This window comes from Magallana gigas, chromosome 7, assembly GCF_963853765.1.
Source record: "Magallana gigas chromosome 7, xbMagGiga1.1, whole genome shotgun sequence".
In the NCBI taxonomy this organism is placed as follows: domain Eukaryota; kingdom Metazoa; phylum Mollusca; class Bivalvia; order Ostreida; family Ostreidae; genus Magallana; species Magallana gigas.
Window position 1 is genome coordinate 38,410,857 of NC_088859.1, and position 24,030 is coordinate 38,434,886.

Here is a 24,030-nt window from a genome sequence, read left to right on the forward strand (position 1 = left end):
ATATGCGATATGTCCTAGGCGACATAAAATGAACTACAATTATATGCAATGTGTCCCCGGCGACATACCAATGGACAGCAATTGCGATGTCTCCGACGACATACCAATGGACCGATTAACAATACAATGGGATCATTATGTATCGATGGACTACAATACATAGATGTGATGAGTTGTCAGGGTTGTACAGGGCTAGATTACGACTCATATTTTTTCCTCTGGCGTTGATTATAGTTTGCTGTGGATCAGTACAGCATGAACGATTTGTTTTAGAAAAACTTATCAAAGTAAAACATAAGGAACAACTTTTCGTCTTCAAATTGTGTGAAATTTAAGCAGCTGTGACACTAATTCATTTTTGGGATTGAATACTATGCTAGCTTCACATTATTTTAAAGCAATATGAGTTGTATTTTTTAGAATTTTATTTTGCTGCAAAAACCTGCTAGTATGATAAGTCTGCCTGTAACTTAAATTTTTATGATAAATAAGATTTGAAAAAATCATTAATTTTTGTCAGGAGAAAGATTTCACTTATAAGAAATATATAGCAGATCAATTTTTGTACAGGACGACAATAATTCAATTTTGCTCCAATTAAGGCTTCTTAATGGCTTTTCCCACAAAAACAGAGCTATCAGAAATTTAAAAACCATATTTTTTGTCATTTTAGTAGAAAAAAACATTTTCTTCAAAAAAAATTTCAACATGAAAATTGTAGCTCATATTGCTTTAAAGGCAAAGGCATTTTCTTTATTTCCATTTATGGCGCGAAAGTTTGGTTCTACTTATGAACAGAATTTCAGGGAGATTATTTATACAGTATAATATATCCTAACCATTTATATATGTATTTTCTATATGTACAATAAAAATGTTTCTAATCAATTCAAATCACACAGTATGATATGAATACCATAGTTGTAACACCAATGACATCAGTAACTTAGATCTGTTCTTTAACCAGCTGGATTGTTTTCGGGATTTGAGACTATGTATTAAAAAAGAAAGAAGAAGAAAAACCCAAAGACTATAAATACATTAATTTGATGTTTTATTTTTTCCGTTTGATTTTCCAAGTCATATTTTGTAATAAGTTAATAAACAGTCTATTGTATTCGACCCTAATTGTCATTGCTGCTTCCTTGGAGGCACACAATAATTAGCACTCTGTAATATTTCACGACAGGATGGCGGCAAATTCGACAGAAATGGAAATGGTTGATACAACTACTCCTGACCCCACTGTGGTAGCTGTAAAACACATAGATTGAATGTTTTAAACTTTTTTCAAACCTCTGTTAAAAAAAGATTCACAATTCTTAAATATAATAAATTTTGCTGTCAACTAAAACCCTTTTTGAATTTTTGAAAAGATTAATAGGTAATGTGCAACACACTATTCAATTAATATTTCAGACTTTTCTTATATCTAGGGCTATATTAATAGACTGTGGACTTTATGTATGATGTATCTTTCTAGTTTATCATCAAAACAAGTAGACTAATGATGGTCCATAGTGAAAAATGCTGATTGACTCAAACGGACCATTTCCAAACTGGCTCTTCAGCTTACCATTTAGTTAATTAAAAAATTGAGTTACAAGAGTTAAATCCCTTGAAAGTGTAGTATCTAAATACACAAGACTCACATCTCCTGTCTTGATTCCAAGTTTCTTCTCAATATTCATGGCAAGCATCTGTGATCTAAATGCCAGGCCCTTTGTTTTCTCAATCACCTGCTGGTATGGGGATACAGCCTGGGCTCCCATGACTACATGACCCTATGAAACATTAAATGGACATCAAAATACTAAATTAAATAATTCAAATTATCTTTGACAGCAGATATACACATAAAATGGAGAAACAGACAAAAATAAGCTGTTCATTTGTAAAAAAAAAAATAAATAAATTTAATTAAAAAGGTTAAATGTAGCTTGAAAACTGATGAAAAAGAATAGGCTTAATAACATACAAGTTTTGAGTCAATCTTGGCATCCAGACGAGCATTACGGATTAGATTAACGATCCATCTCTCGGCATCCTCTTCTGTCATATTGAGTTTCTCAGCCAGCATACTGTAATATACAACAACATTTGTAAATTTGTGTCTAAAAAGAAGGTCAATGGCACAATTTACTTACAGACAGCAATATTGCAAATCACGCCCTCTCTGGATTCCAATTTTTATTCTCTATCAGAAGAGTCTCAATATGGAACAGATTGATAAATTCCTCCTCCAAAATTACATAGCTTCAGATATTTTGTATAGCATTAATAATTTGAACTGCAATTTTGGAATATCTGAGTGGGTTACTATTGGGTTAGAATATGCTCTTTTTAACAGATAAGAATTTTGCTTATCAGATAGCACTCCCAATAACACTTACTTGATGCTGATACACTCATGAATCCTACAGAATGTCTCAAAGATCAGCAGTCTAGCATTCTCAATGAAGTCATCCAAACACGCCACCAAAAAGAAATCATTCACCAACACCTACATAACAGGATTGCATGATAAATGTCTATTCTGGATAAAAATCAATCTTATTTAGGGTACATTTTTTCTTGAATTAAAAATAAAATTAAAATTTAGCCATTTTAATGGAGAAATCCCTGCTTTTACCTTTGCATTTTATTTTTATGAATTTTTCCTTATATTAATGTCAGAGAAATTTGTTTTATATCAATTTCTTTGATAATTTTTTCTTTTACATTGCAATGAATACAGTCAATATCCGTAGTCTATGAAAAAGAAAAGTTTAATTGACTATTAAAAACTTACCTCTTCACATTCTCTTAATTTCTGCTGAGCTCCATCAAAGTCAAAGTTGACATAAAGACACTCCACAAACTCTGTTATAGGGTCTTTGTATTTGTAACTCTCCTGCATCAACAAATTGAAAAGCAATGTAAGGGAAGCTACTCTTTTTTTCATCTACTGAAAGATTTTTTTTTCATTTTGAATGAAAGACCAACTTAAAGCTTCAAGCTTATCATATGTCACTTTACCGGTAATTATCTTACAGTTCCAGTATTTTTCTTAAACATTATTACATGCATAACCTAATTATTTCCTATATCATGATGATTTGAAGTAACAAGTAGCTACTTTATTATGAATATAAACCAGGTTGAAACGGTGAAGGCCTTCACTAAATCTATTTTATAATTTAATAAAGCTAAGATTATATTCCTATAAGCTTGGTACTGTAGCTATCAAATTCATTTCTGTGTGATAATGATATGCATACAAACTGGAAAAACAGAAACAAAATTTATGACCTTTTTTTTTAAATCTGGGTAGTTCAGGAAAACTGAACTGAACAGCTGTTGCAGCTGCAAATGGAACGCAGAGGAATGATCAATTCTTGATATACACTTACATACTAAGCAAACATTCTTTTTTGTTAATTGATCTCTGTATCAATCCAAAGTTTTATATCATTATCTTTATTTGTATCGTGTATACCTGTTGGATGACCTTGACCAGGTCCTTCATGACGGTCCGTCGTCGACTCTTGTTGGTTATGACGGCTGTGGTCAGGTATCTCAAGATATGGGAGCAGGTTGTCTGGATTGCATTCAGATACCTGGGGCAAATTTACTTCAGAATTACACTTAGCAAATTTAAAATGAAATGCGGAAGCTACATGTACCATAATTTCTTACTAAAAAAAAAAGACCCAAAAACAAACCAGAAACATTTTAAAAGAGAGATAAACACATCCATTTACTGGGAACTATACATTAACATTTTGTGATTTTCTTACGTTTTAATCTTACTAATGGTCTACTTACAAAGGCTGGTATATAAACATGTCTATGATCAGATCTCGGCCTTTAGGGTGATTGAAGAAGACAAACAAACTCCAATGAATTAGCCAGGTTCTCTGTTGTAGGTTTTGCAGAGCTGATCCAAAGGGCTACAATCAAGAAATGCACACTCAGAAATTTGAGACAAAACAATGGGTTTATTAACACATAATAATAATGAACACATATCATAGTAACATTGATTTTAATGATTTAATTTTTAATTTTAACATTGATTGTAAACATAAAACTCAGATAGATGGTTTTTGAGACTATCTAAACACAGTAACTATCTATGGTATATATTGTAGGTAATAAAAATTAAAAACTCCCAACATGTGATGGCAGCTGATTGACTGGACTTACATTGCTGTCAATAATGTCTTTCAGTTTCTGCAGATCATCCAGGGCTGTCTCCCAATTCTGCATCAGGATTTCTGAGGCCAGTTTACCCCACATGGCATCCAGGAAGTGACTGTCTGTGGATGGCAGCTGACAGAAGAGAAACCAATGTTCATCAGCTGTATACCACTTGTGTAAAATATGACTACTTACTCATATTCAAATTACTGTTTATGTGAGATTTATAGATTAGATTTTGATTTAATACTGGTATAAATTTTATTGTTCAAATGTAAACAGTTGAGGAACCCCAAAAAAACCAATGCTTTGAGCAAACACAACTAATGATAGTCAGCATGAAACACAACAATCAAACTTTAAGAAATAAATTCGAGCACAGGCTTGATAAGCATGTCTGCTTGGTTTAAACAATAAACTGGCTAACAACGTTTTATTTTCATGATCAAATTCTTCATGCAATCAGTTTCTGTATTTCTTCCCGTTGTTTAGTTTTACTGACCAGAACTCTGACAAAGTACAGGTATTCCGCTGCTCCTGAATAGTTTCCACACTCATACTGAAACTTGGCATAGGTGTACAGGGTGTCCACCATACTGGCTTCAAACTAAAGGTATAAATAAGGTTAACAATTTATGTGCAGGTGATAAAAGAACATTATGATTATCATAATGTTCAGATACATGTACCAGTAACTAAGTAAATACTAATACTGAATATAGAAAATATACTTACTCCATGTTCCTTGTTTAAAAACTCATACAACTGCCTGCCATCTCTAAAAAAAAACATGAATCAAATTAATTAACCTGGTACTAAAAACATAAACCAAATAAATTACGATATCCTTGATGTTAACCTGTGTACCTTGAACTCTGCATTTGCCGAACGACTTCTGGATCTTCAAAGATTTTGGTTATCAGTTCAGTTTCTGCCTGTAAACTTTTCAATTGTGCCACAACATCTTGTCTTTTGCCTTTAAGACCTTAAAATAATAATAAAAAAAAACAACACTGGTTTAAAATTTGATTTTCACTTGCTTGTCCCTATATTGAATATTAAGGTGGTATGGGACACTTCCATGTTGTGATGTATTGTTTATCGAAATAAACAATAAAATTAAGTGCAGTTATATAAGTAGTTTCTTTCCCAATATTGTCATCTAACAGCGTAGCGCAGTGAGTTAGAGGGTTTACTACGAATCTGTAAGTCATGATTTCGAATCCCACTGTGGGTTTTACAACTTTTACCTCTCAAAATATTTTTTAAAAGCTATTTTTTGGTTAGATATTGTAAATTTGAAAATTCTAAACCGTTGAAAGTATTTCAATTATAATGTACTTTAATCCACATTAATATCGACAGATGTCCCATACCACCTTAAATGTCCATTTTATTTTGTACATTGTTAAATGAACTAAATCAATTTTTAATTAGAACTTTAGAACATAGAGGTATAAGATAAAAAAGATGAACCAAAACATAAACTGTGAATTTCAGTATATCCTTGAATAATGTTCTGTACCATAATGTTGACTCATTCTATAAATGTGTTACATTGCTAATCTTGCTCACAGGCTTTTAAACACTAACATACACACATACCTGTTAACCCTTCCGCATTGCGCGGGAGACTCCCGCAAAACGGCCTAAAAATCTAAGATCTCCCGCATCCAACCTATCTCCCACGCGGGAGACAAATTTCTCCCGCTATCGTATTTGTCTCCCCCCCAAATTCTGAATCATTACATGCAAATTTCAACAACCACTGTGGGTTTTTCTCTGATTTTGGGCTAAAAAAGCTGCGGTGTAGCTTGAATATATCAAAATCCATCCAAGTACTGTCTACCGTGATAATAGTATGACATGTTATAGTCCAGTTTACTTTTTACGATTACTTCCGGTTTTGACTTAAATCAGTTACGTATTTAGTTATGCATATATATAGGCCTTATAAAAAAATAGTGAAAGCTTAAAACATCTTGATTTTACTCTGTAACACCAAAGAAAACAATACACAGCCAGTGGTGTCACTTAACAGGTGCACAGGTAAAGCACCCAAGCCACGTGCAGTGAGTCGTGACTAATTCTGTCTGGCCAGCACTGTCGGTAAAAATCAAAGTAAGTTTGGAACACTGAGTGTTTATACAAGCTACCGATAAAAAAGCGTTTCACAAGAGTTTTTAAACTTTATAGTACCGGTACTATGAATTACAGGGTCGTATGGATATTACAGCAGAGATCATTTTTAAATGATACTGGAGAAATACATGTTTTGTAAATTAAAAATCTATCCTATATACCCGGTATAAGGCAAAAAAATAATTTTAATGAATATTATTTACTGGTATTTTCTTAACTGCAAATTCAAAATGCGTAAAATAAATTTTCTGTGTTTACCCTAGATGTCAGCATGCAGTGATGGTTCAATACTGAACAATAAGAAGACTTAATATAAAAAGTAGCACTATTGACTTCTTGTATTGTAACATGCAAACAAAATACATGTAATAGTTTTCTGAACATGTACAGCAACACAAGTTGTAATTGCACACTGGTAGTCATAGAAATAATAAAATTTAAAATAATTGCAAATGCATTAATTACAATGGTAAAATAAGGTATCTAACAGTATTTTTAATATATATTTGTATTTCACGTTTACGCAAAATCTCCCCCTTAGCCAAGTTGGTAAGGGGGAGATTCTCCCACATAGCAGCTTTGAAAGGTTAACAGGTATGTACACATTACATGTCACCCATATACACACAGTAGGGATGTTTTTCCTCCTTTGCAAAAAGTAAAGGCATATGCATCAGGATAAAAAGTTAACTTATACAACAATACTTTCATGGCAATGAATTATAGTTGTTATGTAGAATTAAAACCTGCTATATAACATCTTAAGATAAAAATGAGTACTTACTGTTTGGAACATCTTGATCTGGATACAGATTTTTATGAACATCCATAGCAAAGTCAACCATATTAGTGTTGCTAAGCAAATCTAGTTTGCCTTTTAACATTTCTTTCTCATCATAGAGCTAAAAAACAATGTATGAATAATGAAAAAAAATTACCAACAGAAAAAAAATCTGTAAAAAGATTCTATGATTAAGAGGAGAGCCAAAGGTGGGGCATTACAAGTACATTAGGTACTTTGATCATTTCAGTGACTGAGATAAGACTGGGCAAAATAAAATGTTTGTTTGTTTGGAATTGCCTCCTGCCTCATTCAAATCCAAAAATAAAAGCGAGTTGTACCCAGTACTTCCTCTTGTTTAATAATAGGAAACCACCATACAGTATCAGCTTATAAATTTTCTTCCAGCTCATGAGCGTCATATTGGCCATATTTTGTTTGACAAAGACAACTCGATCTCTAACTGATTGAATCTTTTAGATGTACAGATATATATCGCCCCTAAACGCGTTTAAAAACAATCCAAGATTTCAATTTCAAGTAATTCACCGTAAAACAAATTAAAGGACTGTCCTGTGATGTGGGGGGGGGGGGGGTTTAGCCCTAGCACAATAGAGGGTTAGGCTCCCCCCCCCCCCACTTTTTCTTGCAGCAAACATAATTGATCTGAAATTTACATGTACCTTGTAAAGATTGAAATATTGAGAATTTGGAGTCATAGGTATCTAGTTTAAGATGTGGGGAGCCGCTAATAACAACAGAGAACCCACCAAGAAAGTGGCCAACAATAAATTGTATTAAGTGTCGATGCCCATGCACCTGAATTTTTATCAATCAGACGCTTAATAAGTCAAATATCGAAAAATTCTACCCCTACTAATTGCTACTATATATATAGTATGGGGTATAATTTTTTTTATATTTGGCTTATTGAGCGACTGATTGATAAAAATTCAGGTGCCTGTGGTTGAAGTAATCAAGGTTCTATTTGACTTTTCCGTTAAGTTTCGATATGACGAGGTCTTGGTTTGATTTGTACCCATTGCTTAATTTTATACACTCTGGTTCATAATAACAAGTACCGGTACTGTGAATTTGGGTGTCATATGTTGTAACACCGGCAATCTGATTTCAATATTATTTAAATCCACTGGTATATATTCAAACATTATCTACGTAACGAAAGCTATAGTTACCTCTTTAACAGATAAAAATTCTAATAAAGGAAAAACTAAGTGCCGATCTAAGTATTGGCCCATACGCGTGGTCAAGTCGAATTCCGCCATCTTGCCTGAAAGGAAGATAAAGGAGAAAAAATTTCCGTGGATACAAATGATCCGGATTCGGAAAAATGTTTTAATTTCAATAAAATTCTTAATAAGAATTCACAGAAATATTTTATAGTCTATTGTCTATTGATGTTTCAAAATGAAAAACCGAAAAATACAACAACAACAATTTTTTGCACAAAGACATTGTTATAGATGTACGACTTATCTATAAAATTTACATTCTCCAACGAAGGTCATGGTCAAAACTACATTTCTTCAGAAAAATGCAGAAGTAACAAGAACAAGAATGGCGGGTATTTGACGGCACTGACTTTGTATTTATAATGGAGGATACAGAGATCGAAGTTGAGAATAGGGTGCAATTACATGAGAAATGTGGTTCAAAAGAAGGTAAACAATAATCAATATGGGAATTGAATCTGTTTTCAGTATTTGTGTATTCAGTAGTTTTCATATACTCCGATCAATATGTTTTTCAATTGTTTTATCACGTTCAGTTAATATTATATAGTAAGGTAAATTAACAAATGCATTTAATATAAGTTAAGCTCATTAGATTTGATTTCTATAAGTACTGACCACCCTTTTAAAAAACAAATTTTAATCATTGTTCATGTAAACATGATACTAAATTGTAGGCCTAGTGCATATTTAATGTCATGTAAACAACAAAATAATCCATTTAAAAAGTTGTAAAAGTTCTGTGTAAAATAATGTCCGATTGATTAAAAGGCGTGTTCAACAGAGCGAGCGCTTGCCAAAATTCCCTATTCACTTGCTCTGTTGAACAGGCCTCCAGTTATATACAACATTAATTTTGTTTATTGGAAGATCAAAATTGTGTTATTACATTTTAGAACCAGTTTGCCCTGTGGAATGTGCTGTTTGTCTTCAACCTTGTATCCATCCTGTCCAGTTGCCCTGTAAACACATTTTCTGCTTCCTTTGTGTCAAAGGAGCTGCTCACCGAAGCAAGAGATGTGCTTTGTGTCGTCAGGATATAGAGTCAGAATTCTTTGATAATCCAACACTGTTACGGTATGAAGATTTAGAACAGACCAAAAAATATGACAATCAGTACCAGTGGTTTTATCAAGGTGGAAATGGTTGGTGGCAATATGATGATAGAACAAGTCAAGAATTGGAATCCAAACACAAAAATGGAGAAAAGGTTTTTGAAATCTTAATTGCAGGATTCCTTTACATAATTGACTTTGAGAATATGGTACAGGTGAGACGCAATGACAGATCAAGGAAAAGGAAAATTCGTCGCGATCTTGTATCTATTCCTGGGGTTAAGGGTGTCGCAGGATTGAAATATTCAAAGTCTGCCTCCCCCTCCCATGGTAGACCTGTCGGAGATGGCAACGAGCAGTCTCATCAAACCAATCCTGGTAATCCTAACCAAAATCAAACATCCAGAACTTTGACTCAAAATCGTCAACCCCGCATTTCTCATGGTCAGCCCTCTGTGCCCCGCACCCCCAGTAACACCCCACAGACCCCTAATACTCCTGTAGACAGTCCACCCAGCAGTGTTCAGTCCTCCCAACAAGATCTCACCAGTCAGCTACAAAATCTTAACCTGCAAAGTGATGACTCTGACACGAATGATGTGGCAATGGTGAGGCATGTCCCAACAGGAAGTAATGAAAATAGCCCTCCGTCGTCTAGAACCCGGAGTCATGACACAGTCCGTCCAACAAACCCAAGGAGTAATAGGAGCGATCAGAATGAACAGTACAGTGATTCTGATTCCAGTGATGAAGATATTGTGTGAAACCTTAGAATTCATGTTGTGAGTTAGTGGAAGATATATATTGTAAACTTTGCCATAATAGGAAAAACAAAAAGGTAATATTTTCTCGTTTTCGGGGAAAATTAATTACCTGTATTATTCATTTTGTAGACTGTGGTTCACTAAATAGTTGCAATAGAAAATACTTTGTAGACAAAATATTGATCTTTATGTTGATCTATAAGAAGCCTTATCAGTCACAGTGTTTTGTTGGTACATGTATTATACAGTAGCATATAGAGAAGTTCTTTAGATATTTTGTAGATTTATTTCTTTAGTTTACCATTCCATCATTAGCATTGGAAATCTCTTTGATTTGATTTTCCTAGATTAAAACAAATTTTTTTAATAGTTTTGTAAATCATGGTTTATTAGGGCATATTTATTTGTACCGAATTTCATGTCTCAGTATTGTTACACCTATTTATATTGACATGAGATGTGCAAAACATATACCATTAATTTATTGTTATTTTCTGTTCCTACACCTGCATGCAGCTAGAGCTCTTGTTTTAGTTTTGTTTAGCTGAAATTGTGTACATATATATTGCATCTGCAATTGTTTAAGTCACCAGTACCATTAATTACAGGGGCATTTTTAAAAAAAATTATATCAGAATTTCTTTTAACTGTACAATTCTTATTCAATTCCAGGTGTTTATTTTTTAAAAATGAATGGAAACAAAAGTGCTTCTTAAAATTAGTTTTTGTACTTTTGTGACCCCAATATTCAGTGTTGTTTTCTGTATCAGACAAAATTTATCTTCATATAAGAAAATACATGTTCACACCACTGTTGTAATATCAGTGTGTCATATAGTGCAGATTTTATTATGTTTATTTGTTCAAATGTTTATTTTCCCTTAGAATATTTTATTTACAAAAGCTGTGTAGTTGGGTTTATTGGCATGAAATGCATTATTTATGTAGAGGATATGTATACATGAGCTATTTCTCTGTGTGTGATACAAAGTTCAAGTGATTAAAAAAGTGCTTGTTTAATTTCTTTGAGTGTTTTCCTTTTCTTTCAGTTCCATCCCTCGATTTCTCTTTGTTCTTCATGCATAAAAAAACAAATTTATTCCTTATTCATTTTGTGTGCAAGAATTTATTTCAGTTGCCCTTTGCACAACCTACAGTATTATCTTTTGTGCATGACATAATATCTCTTGCACAACATTAATATCTTGTGTGCAGGACATACAGTTGAACTTCGGTATCTAGAATATCAATATCATGTGGATATGTGATTTGTAAGTCCCAATCTCATCTTTTTAAAGATACCAAGGTTTTACTGTACTATCTCATATGCACAATTTTCTCTCATTCCCACAACATACCATTATTGTCTCATTAGCACAATATATTATCTTGTGCGCACAACACATCCCATGCAAAGAGCATATCTTGTGTGCACAACTTATGATTGTGATATTATCAAATACTTTGTCAAATATCAATGAAGTATGTATATGTAGAAGGAAAGAGATCATTATGAAATACTTTTAACTGGATTTTAAAGCATATGAATTGACTTGTTTCATTCCGTGTAACATTAGGTATTTACGATACTCATTTGAAATGGAGAAAAATTCCTTATCAGAAGTCACTACAATTTCTTCTTAATTTCTTTTAACTATAACTAAGCGCAAAATGTACTTATAAACAAGGAGAAATTAAAACTTTTAAATAACTGTAATTTGGTATACCGGTACTTATAACATTTATTTTCTAAATGTCATTTGATCATGTTTTGCACATGAGATAATATATTGTGCACACAAGATAATATGTTGTGTGTGCGAGATAATATGCTGTGTATACTACCGTAGATAATTAATAAGTCATGAACATGAGATGATGTCATGCCCATGAGATATATGTCGTATATATATAAGATAATATGTCATGTCAGCGAGATAATATGTTATGCACGCAAGATTATATGTGGTGCGCATAAGATAATTTTTTCCCATATTATTTTAAATTGCAAAGTGAAAGAGACATGAACAGAATTTGCAAAGTAAAGGTCAAGATATTACCCAGAATACAATGTATAGGTTTTGAATGAATGCCTTTTGAATACAAGGTATAGGTTTAGAATGAATACCTTCAGTAATAATGCTTCATCTCATATCGCATACATACCAGCATGAACCTGGGAGAAGTGTTTGTGACACACATTGTAGCCATATAGTTTGGCTTTCAAAGAACAAAAATTTGCATAGTTGAAGATATTACTGAAAAACGACAACTCATACATATGAATTAAACAAGATCTTTATCTTTTGTAAACTCCATACAAAGAAAAAACATACATAGCAAATCTTTTACTGGTTATCACAGTAAGTGATAATCAAATTACTACTTTCATTTCTATGTATTCACTAAATGTATCTGATACAAAATTAAAGCCTATTTTAAATCAAAAGCTGCAGGTATGAATCCTAACCAGACGGATATAAAAATACATAACAAATACATGTACTGTTAGTCTGTTTCACAGAATAAAAATGCAAATGGTGTAAATCTAGCGCAGGCAAACACAGCAAAACACAAAAGAAGCAGTCCAAATGTCTGGAAGATGTTACAGATTTATAACAAGGCCAAAAACAGATCATAGTGAAGAAAGAGGTAGTAGAATAAAATTTCTTCAAATTTCCAAAATAAACCTTAAGATCACTTAAACTGAACACAAGCAGTTGCAATATATTTTGTAAGTTGCTGATCATATTAAGAAAAAAAGTATCTTCAAGTTTCCAGCAAACGTTATGACGAATATACTTTGTATAAAATCATACTTTAAAAAACACATTCATTCCAAATAAAACTTGTAGCAAATCGATGGGAGTTAATCAGGAAAAAGTAAATATCACACATCTGCTTTTACACACACTCGACAAAGTCTATGCTTGGGATCTGAATGACATCCAGACACATCCTAACACAGTTCCAAACAGGGAGATTTTCCAGTATAATGAACGAGTCGCGGGAGTTGTCAGCATCAAGCACAGGCAGCCATTATAAAAGATGGCTGCTGGCACAGTCTGTGCAAGGGTGATCTGCAGATGATTCTTCTTTCCTGGAAACTTGCCAGCTTTGTCTTTGTCCAAAGAGTAGAAATGAGACAGCAATCTGATAAATTCAATATGACATTTATTAAAATATCGGTATGCAAGCCGATCTGCATTGTAAGAATGAAAACAAAATAATTTTTACACCCAATAATACCCCTACTGGCCTTCACACTCACAAAGAGACCGGTATTTCCATCAATAAAGACTATTACCGCTTTTTTAGTATGTTATGTCTCTCTTTCTTTTATCTTTGGGTTACAAAACGATAAATCACTAGCTGTATTGCCAGACTCAACCCATACCTGTCTTTCTTCTGGAATTGTTGATCTAACCAGGCCTGTAACTGGTCCCCGTCAGTGGGGACATCTGTTATCTTTATTTTCTCTACATTCAGATGGATCTCAGGGGAATCTTGCATCAGAAATTCTGAAAACAAATCTTATAGTATGAAACAATATATTTTCTGACAATCACACGCTATAAAAATATTATTAATGCACAATTTACTATAAAAAATTTGTTACACTTTATAACACAAAACCCAAGATTTAGAATAACACTGAAGGCCAATATGTTTTTGAACAAATCTACAAGAAACAGCTCTATAGAGATATTAACAATCAGCTTGCTAATATTATCCTACCTGGCATCCCGGGGGACTCTGTCCTCTGTCCTGACCCCGCCGTGGTGTTACTGAAGGCAATCGTGACATCATAGATAACTGTAGCATGACCCCTCAGCTGTTCCAGACAAACATGCATTGCTCCCATCTTTGGTGGCAGGACATGCTCCATTGGAACCACACCTGCAAGGATTAATTAATGAGAAAACGAGTATAACAAACATTCACTGATGGTGTTCCTTTTGTCTGGTAGAATATGTATGCCAATCTGTCTCTGCACTTATAGAGTATATATGCCAATCTGTCTCTGTATTTACAGAGTACCGGTATGTATGCCAATCTGTCTCTGTATTTATAGAGTATGTATGCCAATCTGTCTCTGTATTTACAGAGTATGTATGCCAATCTGTCTCTGTATTTATAGAGTATATATGCCAATCTGTCTCTGCACTTATAGAGTATATATGCCAATCTGTCTCTGTATTTATAGAGTATATATGCCAATCTGTCTCTGTATTTATAGAGTATATATGCCAATCTGTCTCTGTATTTATAGAGTATATATGCCAATCTGTCTCTGTATTTATAGAGTATATATGCCAATCTGTCTCTGTATTTATAGAGTATATATGCCAATCTGTCTCTGTATTTATAGAGTATATATGCCAATCTGTCTCTGTATTTATAGAATACATCAGACATGGATCTCAGCATAACTATTTATGCATCTAAAAATGCTTATAATTTTCAGTATGACTACTATCACTGATTTTTTGCTGGTTCTATAAAAATCTGATAAAAAAAAACACACCAAAAATTTATATACCGGTACTTTCCAGTATTAAATATTAAATCAAAACAGTGAAATCTATTTACAAGTAAATAGTATTAATCAAAATACAATGCTTTCATCAGTGTTAAATTCAGAGGTTGAAATTTCACACTATTTAAGAGCTAGCTGACTTAGAAAGTCATATATTTGTAAACTGTTCAACTGCAATATGGAGTCTTGATTAGAAGTTATTCTGTGCTGGCTGTCAGTATCAATTTCTTGCTCTGTGGGAGTTTGGGGAAACAAGGGCTTATAGGAAATGGAAACGGCTACATACAAATGTTGTACAGAGGATAGAAGGATTATCAATCCCTTATCGATCCTTACACTTATTTAGTGAGACCAGAACCATTATTTCTGATCATCATTGTGTACCTTTTTTTTCTGCCAGCGTTCTCGACTTCTTTATGGATTCTTTGTTCATTGGGTTAAACCTTGTTCCTTCAGGGAAAATTATCATCCATACCTTGATTCAAATTTAAAACATATTAAAACAAATGTAAATAACATCACAAAATATTAGAACTACCCTCATTTCAAATTATTTCCTGGTTTCTGGCTTGATAATCACACACAACTCACCGGTTCCTTTCTCTTCGCTATCCTCTTCACCTGTTTCTCCATGGATTCTTTACTAAAATTCCCTCTTCTAACAAATATACAATCATGCTGAAAATAGAAGATTTACCATGTCGGAGGACAACAAAGATACCATCAAAACTCTGTAAATGGTCTGACACTCTCGTATGTATGGAATGAAAAATTAATTTCATGTATTTCAAACACAATCACTCCAGACCTCTGTGATAAACTGGTACACATATTTTATTTCATGTTTATTCCCAACAAACTTACTTGCTTAAAATAAAACCCATAGAGTGGGAAATATTTCAGTCCATCTTTTATCACATATCTAACATGTCCAAGAGAGTTGTGTTGTAAGGCAACCATGTTGGCAACCACCCAATCCACTGAGTGAACAAGAAAAAAAAAATTAATGTACATGATGCATCTACAGTACATTACAATAGAATGATCACAATCCAAACCAAATAAAAGCTTATGATCCTCTCATATCTGGTCATTGTTGCATTTATTTAATAGAGGAAAATATTCATTTACTAGTACAATTTAATTGAATATAATATTGAAAGTTATCCATAATTCCATATCCATATCCATAATAAAACTTTAAAGCAAATACATTACTGACATCTATTAATTAAACAGGTTTAAAATGACATCATGTAACAAGTTACATATTCAAAGTAAAAAATATATGATGCTTTATGTGATCAAATAGTCAGTAGTACATTTAGAAGCTTTAGACAGACTCTGGACAATGGTTAAGAGGATGCTTTGATGAAAACTAGAAAGAGAATCTAAGTAGAAGAATGGTAGTAGAATATAAGACTTAAATATGTTATGTGCAACATGATTTCTTACTGGTTGACTGGTGATTGCAGATGAAAACTGCATTTTCTTTGTGATCAGCTGCATCATCTGTATCACCATAAGTGTATATCTAAAGAGTAAAATTGAAAAATACTTAAATTCAATATTTAATAAAATTCTCTTAAGATGTGCATCTATTATCAAACAAAAAACCCCACAATCAATATTTAACAATCTAAGTGAGTTAACTTAAGAGTTAAGATGTTTTAAATTTATCTTTAACTTTTCAAATTCAGAGACAATATACTAAGAGGGTTTGCAATTTTTAAGTGCAAGTCTAGCAATATCTCAAGATGTGGGATCTCATTGGTGAATTGTAATTTCCATCACATATATTGGTACATGTAATGTCATCAATTACATCAGAACAAAATCTTTAATATACTATCTAAAAAAATACTATCTAAAAAAAAAAAATCAACATTTTTTTGCAATATATCAGCTGTTTATTTATCTTTTTTTTCAAATTTTTTATTTATTTATTTTTTTGTTGTTGCTTTTATTGAAATCTATTAACTGTGTATAATTCAAAATTTATTTGAAACACATCCTCAGTAACAAGAGGAAAAAAAAATATTGTGTATATTAGATATATAATATAGACTCAATCAGCCACATCCCTACTGGCATTAACTAGTGAGTTAACCCTTCAGCTCAGTCGGTAAAGCATTGTTTTGAAAACTAAGGGGTTTGTAGTTGAGTCTCCTGTAGACATCCCCCTAATCTGTTAAAAAACAAAAGGCAAAGAACCCCCCCCCCCCCCCCCGAGTTAAACCTGTAAGTATATACACCTGGCCGAGTATTCAATACTGGAATATGTCTTGGAATTGAAACAAAAATTAATTATACGTTGCATGCTGATGTAATAAGCGGAATGACAATGTTGATCATTTGTAAGGTCGTGCAAAACCTACCGCTAAAATATAGACTAGCTAAAAAAAACCGTGTCATTTAAAACATTTATTAAATTTTTTTTAAACATTTTTTCCCTTTCTGGAGAAATTAATTACCTCTGCACCAGTATAACAACGCATAAAGAACAAGACATATCTTTGGTAAGTAGAGTATAGGGAATCATCCAAAGCTCTATAAACCCTTCGGGGTAACGGCAATGTCAGCAACCGCACGGCGGTCCAAACTGTGATATGTATGGGAGCTGCACTGAGCATTGCAGCCGCGGGAAAAAGCCATCGTACAGATTGTGCATGAACCAATATTGACAACATCGCATTTCCCCATCCAACTTCGAGTTTGTTTAGGGTTATAACATGTGCTACTTCCGGTATGAAAGCGTATAGATAAGTTTAACACTGAATCATTCTTAAAATACGATATAAGGAAAGTTCTATGTTAAGATTATTTCAAATCAATTAATCAAAATTTTAAATATAGACAATCATTGCAGTTTTTTGAGAAATAGTTGCGTAAACTTATAGCCGTTCGGAATTAAAAATAGAATTAGTTGAACGTCATAATAGGATGACGTCATAGCTGTACAGATTAGAAACATAATCATGGCTAAGGAACAACCAGTAAGATCTAATAAAAGGAAATCCAAATCCAAAAAAGTCAGAAAAGAGAAAGTAGACGATGTCGATCCCATCGGTTTGCTTCGCAAGTTGACCAACACTGCCAAAAGCAAAACGGTTTGTTTACCCTATTAGGACTTTTATGGTTTAATCGTGTACTATCATTCCATGATTTGTTCTGTTGAATATTTTTTTGTCATATTTTTTTTTTTTTTTTAGGTTTTTGACGATCATGAGACGTCAGGAACCCAGGTTGGTGTCTCGCGATGGTGCCTTCAGAATCAGGCACCCTCCACAATGTCCTGTTACAATGGAGGTATAATATTATAATAGATGTGTTTTCTATCATCATTGATCCCATGCATCATGCGATAGGATTTTTCAATGTGTAGAAAATTGAAGTATTGAGTTTGCGTTAATATATATTTAAATTTATACATAAATTATGGACACCCTTTGAAAACTTGTTCTCGTATTTTTTAATTCATGTAGACTTGCCGGAATGGTTCGAGGATCTGACCGATGATAATGTGTCCGCCTTCAAAGATGTAAGTACATTTAAACTTCTCCGTCTGGCAGAGTTGATCCCGATAGAGTTTATAGAATTAAGTTACAAAGATTCTTGTCTACATCATTTCCACCACAAAGAAAAAATAAAATATTGGTTTCTTCTTATTATTATTATCATTAATATTTTGCTTTTTTATCGTTACTCGCTCAAGTCAAATTGGTCAGTTTGGAGAAAAAAAAAACCACGTTTTTTATTTGTGTCTTTTGGTTCAAGTTCAAGCTCAGTTTATTCTCTCATACAATACTAAAGATGGTTTATGAGGTTCAGAACAGTACACAGTGTAACAAATAATGTCCGAGGAAAATTTATTATAGTATATAATGTCATGCACAATTGCACATATATAATTATTTAACAATATACATGTATACAGATATGGCATGAAGGCATAATTTGTGTCTAATGATAAATACTAGACAAAATTAATTTGATTAATTTCTGAAGCAGGAAAATATATACAGCTATATGATAACAATTAGACCAAATAAGATACCAATTTGTATTTTACAATAATCTAAATTTGTTTTTATACTGACCGCCAATTTCTGTAGTTGAAATTTTTCGGCGTTTGGTTTTGATATCAGTTTCGTCTTCAGGGCATGGATTTAAATAAACGTATATGCTTTTCTTCTAAGGAATTTCTATTTCCTGCAATAAAAACTTTAATTAGATAAAGACGAATTCCTGTTTATGGTTTCATACCTGGCAGATTACGAAAGGTCGTGACAAAATTCACACTAGCGTAAATCTATCTCACCAACAGCTTTTCTCTTTCCCTATATATTATACACTGTTAAATAACTTCCCATCTTGAGGATTTTCTGTGTCGCGCTGTTTATCAATTAATTTCCTGCCAAGTCTTTTTTATGTCTAGTTAATTAATTTTTGCGCAAAAATAATACATTAAATATAAAATAAAAACGGAAGCAGAAATCCAATACAGCGATAATAGTTAGTGTCGTTTGCTATCGATTAACGTTCTTAATAAAAAGGAATAGTTCATCAAGTGTTTACACTTGTTACTTGTATCTAAACTATAATTATGGTATTGTAACACTAATTAAAACTAAAAACACACAACTGATTGCAAGGTATTACACAATAAAAAATACAGACATCAATTGCCAAAACAAGTCATCTCGAATATCTCTCTTCTGTGTATACATGTCTGTAGCTCCCGGTCTGAAAAAATTTGGATGGACGACCAATCCGATTTTTTTTTCAGACAGGGACCTACAGACCTACAGCTAACATATTATACCTCTATTAAAGTAAGTACCCCCCCCCCCCCCTCCCTCCCGATGCCCTCCACTTCTATGTACATGTATGTCATGACACAGAATGAAGCTCTGCCATTCAGTCAACTGAATGTAACTAAATGTCTGGAAAGGTGACTGAATGTCATAGCTATGCCATTCAGTCACCTTTCAGTTGACTGAATGACAGAGGTTCCTCCTGTGTGATATATACCGGTATTTCTGTCCATCTCCTGTGATATTTGTTATATACCACTGCATGTCCATCTGATGATCTCCTATGTTATTTAATATATAAACTGCCCATCTCCTGTAATATTTTATATAACACTGTTCAACTCCTTAAGTATACGATATACAACACATATATCATGCTCCCACCCCCAGCTGTTTGACATGCTGGATGCCGCCCACACCGGCACCCTGAATGCGGACGATCTGTACGAGGGCCTGAGGCGCGTGGACAGCGAGATCACACGGGAAGAGGTGGAGGCCGCGCTCAAGAAGCTGGACAAGGACGGCAACGGCGAGATTAACTTCGATGAGTTCCTGTTCCACATGACCCAGGGGGACCTGCTGGAGGGTCTGGGAGGGGATGGTAAGTATGGATTTATGGTGCCTCAAAACGGCGATTCTGTGTAATCTCCGAGAGATATGTACAGTTTCTCAGTATGTACAAAAACCTAGCCCGATATTTATGGTGAAAATCGGTAGAAATACAATATTGGAAGTATTGCAATAAACGTAGTATGAAAGCAATGGTTCGCGCACTGTTTTGACAGTACGTATAACAGCAAATTGATACATCATTTAATACAGTTGAAATCAGATGTTCTCAATTTCTTAAAACCCAGAAAAGAAAAGGAAGGGGACCTTTTCCCGTCGCCAAAGATTGTTCTTCACGGCCATTACCCAGTTCTCCTTGAAGAGAAGCCTTGGAGAGGACTTCCGGTACATCACCAAGCGTCAACCGCACGTACTGAGCCACTACACCGCGGGCCTGCGCCTCATAGGTCTGACTGACCGCCAGCTGGCGCTCCAAATGAAGAAGATGCAGGAAAAGTCCGCCAACACTGATTCACCGTATGCGAAGCCTCTGCAGTTTGTCTCTCCGACTTCTGGCATGAAAACCATGCACAGACCAGGCCAGGTACATATGTATATTGTTCGGAAAAGTAAAATCTTATTTCATTTTCTTTAATTTCCCATTGCATTTTTAAATTTCTTTAATTGGCTTTTTGGAATGTTTGTTTAGAGTTATGAATTGGTTCTTTTTCAGTATCGGAACAAGGACTTCAGCAGTAAGTACAAGCTTAATACGGCCCCTGTCTCCGCTGTCCTTCCCACAAGGTCTAAACCAGAGAACCCGCACCCCGGACCAATACACCCCGGGCCAGTGAATGCCGATTCAGTGCGCACGGAAAAGGTACAAAATATAAAACAATCTTTATATTGATGTTAAAGCATTTTCACTATTATCAGTCACATGTCTCTATAAATTCCAACACTCTTGTTGCATAAGGAATTTCAATTTTTCAGGAGATACCTTTAAAATCGTTCCCAACCAGAATAATGCGGGAGAGCATCGTTAATAAACTTCCTGGCGGGGATTTAATCAACAAGATCAAGAGGAGGGGGCGGGGTTAAATCATTTACATAATTTTTATCGTTGATTTGATAAATTGGAGTTCTTCTTTGCGAGAACATTTCATGATTTTGAAGTTATTTGATAGCGTATCATTTTAATTAACCTAATACTAAATTATATTGTTTTTTAATGGAAAATATCAATGATTCCATGTTCTATATGTTATAGTAATAACATTTTAGAATGATATATTTTAATTGCCATTCAAAATATTTTTAATATAAATACGTTATTTCGTATGCCTTAAACTCTTTGCAGTGAATAAAGCCATTACTTCAAAGCAGTTAAATCTAGCCCTAGGAATCAGACCTTCCCCTATTGAAAATGCTAAAGTGGAAAAACAACCAAAGGGTAGGCAAATAGATTTCTTATTTGTTTTTCTATTCTATTCTTTTTTTAACCGGGTTTTCCAACGGAAAAATCCGGTTATAAAAATGGTGAAAATGGCGGGCGGGCGGCTGCCAAAAGGGTACCCTCATTTTACGGATAACTCCTCCTACAGTTTTCAAGATGGGAAGTTGTTCTTTTGCAGATCAATTGTACATATATCAGAGGTGTGCATATTGCTAGGATTTTGATTTCCGATAATTTATAAAAAAAAAAATAGTATCTTTTGAACTTAGTCATTTTTTTGGCAAAATATTGCATATAGGGAACCCTCATTGTACGGATAACTCCTCCTACAGTTCTCAAGATAGGAAGTTGTTCTTTTACAGATCAATTGTACATATATCAGAGGTGTGCATATTGCTAGGATTTTGATTTCCGATAATTTATCAAAAAAATACCAGCTTTTGAACTTAGTCCTTTTTTGGCAAAATATTGCATATAGGGTACCCTCATTGTACGGATAACTCCTCCTACAGTTCTCAAGATAGGAAGTTGTTCTTTTGCAGATCAATTGTACATATATCAGAGGTGTGCATATTGCTAGGATTTTGATTTCTGATAATTTATCGAAAAAATACCAGCTTTTGAACTTAGTCCTTTTTTGGCAAAATATTGCATATAGGGTACCCTCATTGTACGGATAACTCCTCCTACAGTTCTCAAGATAGGAAGTTGTTCTTTTACAGATCAATTGTACATATATCAGAGGTGTGCATATTGCTAGGATTTTGATTTCCGATAATTTATCAAAAAAATACCAGCTTTTGAACTTAGTCCTTTTTTGGCAAAATATTGCATATAGGGTACCCTCATTGTACGGATAACTCCTCCTACAGTTCTCAAGATAGGAAGTTGTTCTTTTGCAGATCAATTGTACATATATCAGAGGTGTGCATATTGCTAGGATTTTGATTTCTGATAAATTATCGAAAAAATACCAGCTTTTGAACTTAGTCATTTTTTGGCAAAATATTGCATATAGGGTACCCTCATTATACGGATAACTCCTCCTACAGTTCTCAAGATAGGAAGTTGTTCTTTTGCAGATCAATTGTACATATATCAGAGGTGTGCATATTGCTAGGATTTTGATTTCCGATAATTGATGAAAAAAATACTAGCTTTTGAACTTAGTCATTTTTTGGCAAAATGTTGCATATACATGTAGGGTACTCCATTTCACTGGATAAGGGTTGACATGGATTATGGATACAGTTTACATAAAAGAAAACCCGGTTTGCTGTCACATTGACAGCCTTTCACTTGTTTTAATATGAATTAGGAGAAAAGAGATTTACGACAGATTAAGTTTGGCTATATTCTATTTTTTTTTTACTAAACAGGAATTTTCCACGAAAATAGATTTTTATCTATATGGAACGTTTAGTATTCTAGACATTTTTACCTTTTAGCGAATGGAAGTAGGAAGAAGACCCATTCTCACTGTGGCTGGACCGTTCCAAAGATTGAACAAGTCTTTGTCCCTCTCCCTGTTTTGAAAATAAAGTACCCCAAAAATCGCCCCACCATTGATGATCTTCCCAACATAAGAGAACAGGTCAGCCATACTTACTGTTTTCCTCGACAGCAAGATATCCCCTATTACTTTATACTTTATAGAATATTTCTTATCAAGTCATTAATTGCATAGTCATCTGTCATGTATGCTAATCAGGAATTCTCGTGTACAAAGATTCAATTGGTATCATGTGATGTCAGTATTTATATGTGTTAATTAATCTAATAAATTTCAGATTAAAAAGAAACTGTATTTTTTTTCATTCATATAGGCCCGAAAAGCAATGGGTGAGTTCTATCACAACATACAAAAGGCATGCGTTGTGCATTCCCTGGAACACTGGGAAAAGCTTTACGCTGATACCATCCGTCCCAAAAAAATGCTTGAGAATTTCCGCACCGTGTATCGAGCCTACTCTCCCCACAAAGAAGAGGAAGCATTCGTGGTGTGTCCTTGGATGCCGGGCCCGTGTGTGTACAACAGGCGCAGGATCCTTCCCATGAATCACCAGACAATATGGTCTCCCAGATCGTGCGGCAGTCCAAACTTGGTTCGAAACCTTTCCACACCGGATGCTGAACTACGGTGTGCATCCAGTCTGAATTAACAAATCTGCGGGAGTAAATTTAAGTTATATTTTGTATTAAAGTGATATAATTTCTGTATTTTTTTTTTAACTTTCACTCACAAGACAGCTGGGGAGATAAAATAAAAGATATGCAAATATGGGCAATGTTTATTTTTTTTATTAAAGACTTCAATGTGTATGAAGAACACACATAATGGCACATTAATAAGAAAACATGAAACTGATTGAAATTAATGATGTTAAAAGCGCATTTAAATGTCCTCTTTCTTCTTTCTTATGAAAAAGTCCTACAAAGTGGTTGTTTGCAATTAGGACAATTTTGTGTATGTATTCCAAGGCTAATGAGT

At 33.8% G+C, this 24,030-nt stretch overlaps 4 protein-coding genes across 4 annotated transcripts; 2 read left to right on the top strand and 2 right to left on the bottom strand.

The window, feature by feature from the left end:
• Positions 1-1,037: 1,037 nt before the first annotated feature.
• On the bottom strand, positions 1,038-8,457 carry LOC105347464 (eukaryotic translation initiation factor 3 subunit E). The gene is made up of 13 exons (XM_011456571.4): positions 8,302-8,457; positions 7,109-7,226; positions 5,050-5,167; positions 4,918-4,960; positions 4,685-4,789; positions 4,189-4,314; positions 3,808-3,932; positions 3,479-3,599; positions 2,792-2,893; positions 2,394-2,503; positions 1,979-2,081; positions 1,653-1,784; positions 1,038-1,254 (listed from the first exon to the last, which is right to left on the bottom strand). Exons 1-13 carry the CDS (start codon positions 8,389-8,391, stop codon positions 1,231-1,233), a joined length of 1,317 nt encoding a protein of 438 aa, XP_011454873.1. The 5' UTR covers positions 8,392-8,457; the 3' UTR covers positions 1,038-1,230.
• Positions 8,458-8,613: 156 nt separating this feature from the next.
• LOC105347463 (E3 ubiquitin-protein ligase rnf146) lies at positions 8,614-11,201 on the top strand. Its single transcript, XM_011456570.4, has 2 exons — positions 8,614-8,787; positions 9,255-11,201. The coding sequence occupies exons 1-2, from the start codon at positions 8,721-8,723 to the stop codon at positions 10,175-10,177; spliced, it is 990 nt and encodes a 329-aa protein (XP_011454872.3). The 5' UTR covers positions 8,614-8,720; the 3' UTR covers positions 10,178-11,201.
• A 1,258-nt stretch (positions 11,202-12,459) lies between these two features.
• LOC105347482 (1-acyl-sn-glycerol-3-phosphate acyltransferase epsilon) lies at positions 12,460-17,476 on the bottom strand. Its single transcript, XM_011456593.4, has 8 exons — positions 17,192-17,476; positions 16,173-16,251; positions 15,582-15,697; positions 15,309-15,395; positions 15,102-15,192; positions 13,916-14,077; positions 13,575-13,698; positions 12,460-13,330 (listed from the first exon to the last, which is right to left on the bottom strand). The coding sequence occupies exons 1-8, from the start codon at positions 17,405-17,407 to the stop codon at positions 13,102-13,104; spliced, it is 1,104 nt and encodes a 367-aa protein (XP_011454895.3). The 5' UTR covers positions 17,408-17,476; the 3' UTR covers positions 12,460-13,101.
• A 210-nt stretch (positions 17,477-17,686) lies between these two features.
• On the top strand, positions 17,687-23,822 carry LOC105347480 (uncharacterized). The gene is made up of 10 exons (XM_011456592.4): positions 17,687-17,827; positions 17,930-18,026; positions 18,203-18,258; positions 19,925-20,135; positions 20,392-20,687; positions 20,817-20,963; positions 21,077-21,179; positions 21,444-21,536; positions 22,988-23,133; positions 23,366-23,822. The coding sequence occupies exons 1-10, from the start codon at positions 17,696-17,698 to the stop codon at positions 23,699-23,701; spliced, it is 1,617 nt and encodes a 538-aa protein (XP_011454894.4). The 5' UTR covers positions 17,687-17,695; the 3' UTR covers positions 23,702-23,822.
• The last annotated feature ends 208 nt before the right edge of the window (positions 23,823-24,030 follow it).

Bases quoted from the DNA above. Each gene is read 5' to 3' on its own strand.
- LOC105347464 (XM_011456571.4), bottom strand. From the start codon at position 8,391: ATGGCGGAATTCGACTTGACCACGCGTATGGGCCAATACTTAGATCGG. The intron at 5,168-7,108 runs GTAAGTACTCAT...TATTATTTTAAG, and splicing joins AGATCAAGATGTTCCAAACA to GTCTTAAAGGCAAAAGACAA. The intron at 1,255-1,652 runs GTGAGTCTTGTG...TGTGTTTTACAG, and splicing joins TTGGAATCAAGACAGGAGAT to CTACCACAGTGGGGTCAGGA.
- LOC105347463 (XM_011456570.4), top strand. From the start codon at position 8,721: ATGGAGGATACAGAGATCGAAGTTGAGAATAGGGTGCAATTACATGAG. The intron at 8,788-9,254 runs GTAAACAATAAT...ATTACATTTTAG, and splicing joins GAAATGTGGTTCAAAAGAAG to AACCAGTTTGCCCTGTGGAA.
- LOC105347482 (XM_011456593.4), bottom strand. From the start codon at position 17,407: ATGTTGTCAATATTGGTTCATGCACAATCTGTACGATGGCTTTTTCCC. The intron at 16,252-17,191 runs GTAATTAATTTC...TTTACTCTTTAG, and splicing joins GTTGTTATACTGGTGCAGAG to ATATACACTTATGGTGATAC. The intron at 13,331-13,574 runs GTATGGGTTGAG...TGAATTTATCAG, and splicing joins CAATTCCAGAAGAAAGACAG to ATTGCTGTCTCATTTCTACT.
- LOC105347480 (XM_011456592.4), top strand. From the start codon at position 17,696: ATGGCTAAGGAACAACCAGTAAGATCTAATAAAAGGAAATCCAAATCC. The intron at 20,136-20,391 runs GTAAGTATGGAT...CTTAAAACCCAG, and splicing joins GGAGGGTCTGGGAGGGGATG to AAAAGAAAAGGAAGGGGACC. The intron at 21,537-22,987 runs GTAGGCAAATAG...TTTACCTTTTAG, and splicing joins AGTGGAAAAACAACCAAAGG to CGAATGGAAGTAGGAAGAAG.